We start from the raw sequence: 1,095 nt of genomic DNA on the forward strand, positions 1-1,095 counted from the left end.
CTCTTGGAGGAGAGACGAAACGTTTCATTAGAGAAGAACCCGTCCAGAAGACCTACACAATTTTTTTTCTTTTTCAATCCCCCAGCACTGGATCAAATTTGGACCTAATGGTGAACTGAGACCTTTGCACAGTTCTGTCTGTCGTAACCAGCGGTTATATGTTGATGAAACCTGGAGAAAAGCTTCAAAGCTCTGCGAAAGTTTCCAAATCTTAGATTAATGCCTGCTTCACTCTTACCGTGAAGAGATGTAGAGCGTGCTCTTCGTTCATCTCTACGTTCATCATCTTCAGCAGCGTCTTCACCTCTTTGAAGTTCATCTTACCGTCTTTGTTCTTGTCAGCTTTCAGAAACCAGTCTCGGACCCACCTGAGGAAGAAGCTGAGGAGAGCTCCGGCTCGGAGGAAACCAAAACATCACCTGAGAGGTTTGACCATTAGGGACGGGGACTTCTCTGAAGTCAAAGGATACTGGTCCAGCCTCTCCTGCTCGTCCATTGTTTGGGCTTTGTGGATCAGCTTCCGGACTCCGTTGATCCAGGCCTGCGCCTCCTCTGGAGACTCGGCCACGAGGTCCAGGTTGCCTTGGCGTCCGTGAAACACGAAGGTGAAGCAGAGCTCAGCAGGAAACTCCTCCGCGATGCTCAGCAGGACCTCAGACTGGTGTCCCTCACGGACCGCTTCCAGGTCTGTCACTGAAACTGAGACGAGTGAGATAATTATTCGTCTGAACCACACTGTAGGTTATTCTTATTATTGTTTGCCTCCACTCTCTACAGATTCAACCTCATTTTGATTCTTAGACCCGTACAGCCACCGTAAAGCTCAGAGCCCACTCTAACTGAAAAAATTACCACCAATATTTTTGTTTTATTTAGACTTTTGTAAGAAAAAAAGAACAGATTTATTTTTCAAAGTCAGCTCATCTACAGGTCAGACTCTGCAGTTTACACTCATCTACAGGTCAGGACTCTGCAGTTTACACTCATTTACAAGCCAGAGTCTGCAGTCTACTCTCATCTACAGGCCAGACTCTGCAGTTTACACTCATCTACAGGCCAGGAATCTGCAGTTTACACTCATCTACAGGCCAGGAA

At 46.7% G+C, this 1,095-nt stretch overlaps 1 protein-coding gene across 1 annotated transcript in view; it reads right to left on the reverse strand.

Annotated features, from left to right (window-relative positions):
• Nucleotides 1-1,095, reverse strand: part of LOC106524047 (1-phosphatidylinositol 4,5-bisphosphate phosphodiesterase delta-4) — a gene marked incomplete in the record, with an annotated part of 14,290 nt that overhangs the window by 2,324 nt on the left and 10,871 nt on the right. The window contains 1 exon segment of the mRNA XM_014017679.1: nucleotides 471-699. Coding sequence (XP_013873133.1) covers nucleotides 471-699 — 229 coding nt within the window.

Source organism: Austrofundulus limnaeus, unplaced genomic scaffold, assembly GCF_001266775.1.
Source record: "Austrofundulus limnaeus strain Quisiro unplaced genomic scaffold, Austrofundulus_limnaeus-1.0 Scaffold174, whole genome shotgun sequence".
In the NCBI taxonomy this organism is placed as follows: domain Eukaryota; kingdom Metazoa; phylum Chordata; class Actinopteri; order Cyprinodontiformes; family Rivulidae; genus Austrofundulus; species Austrofundulus limnaeus.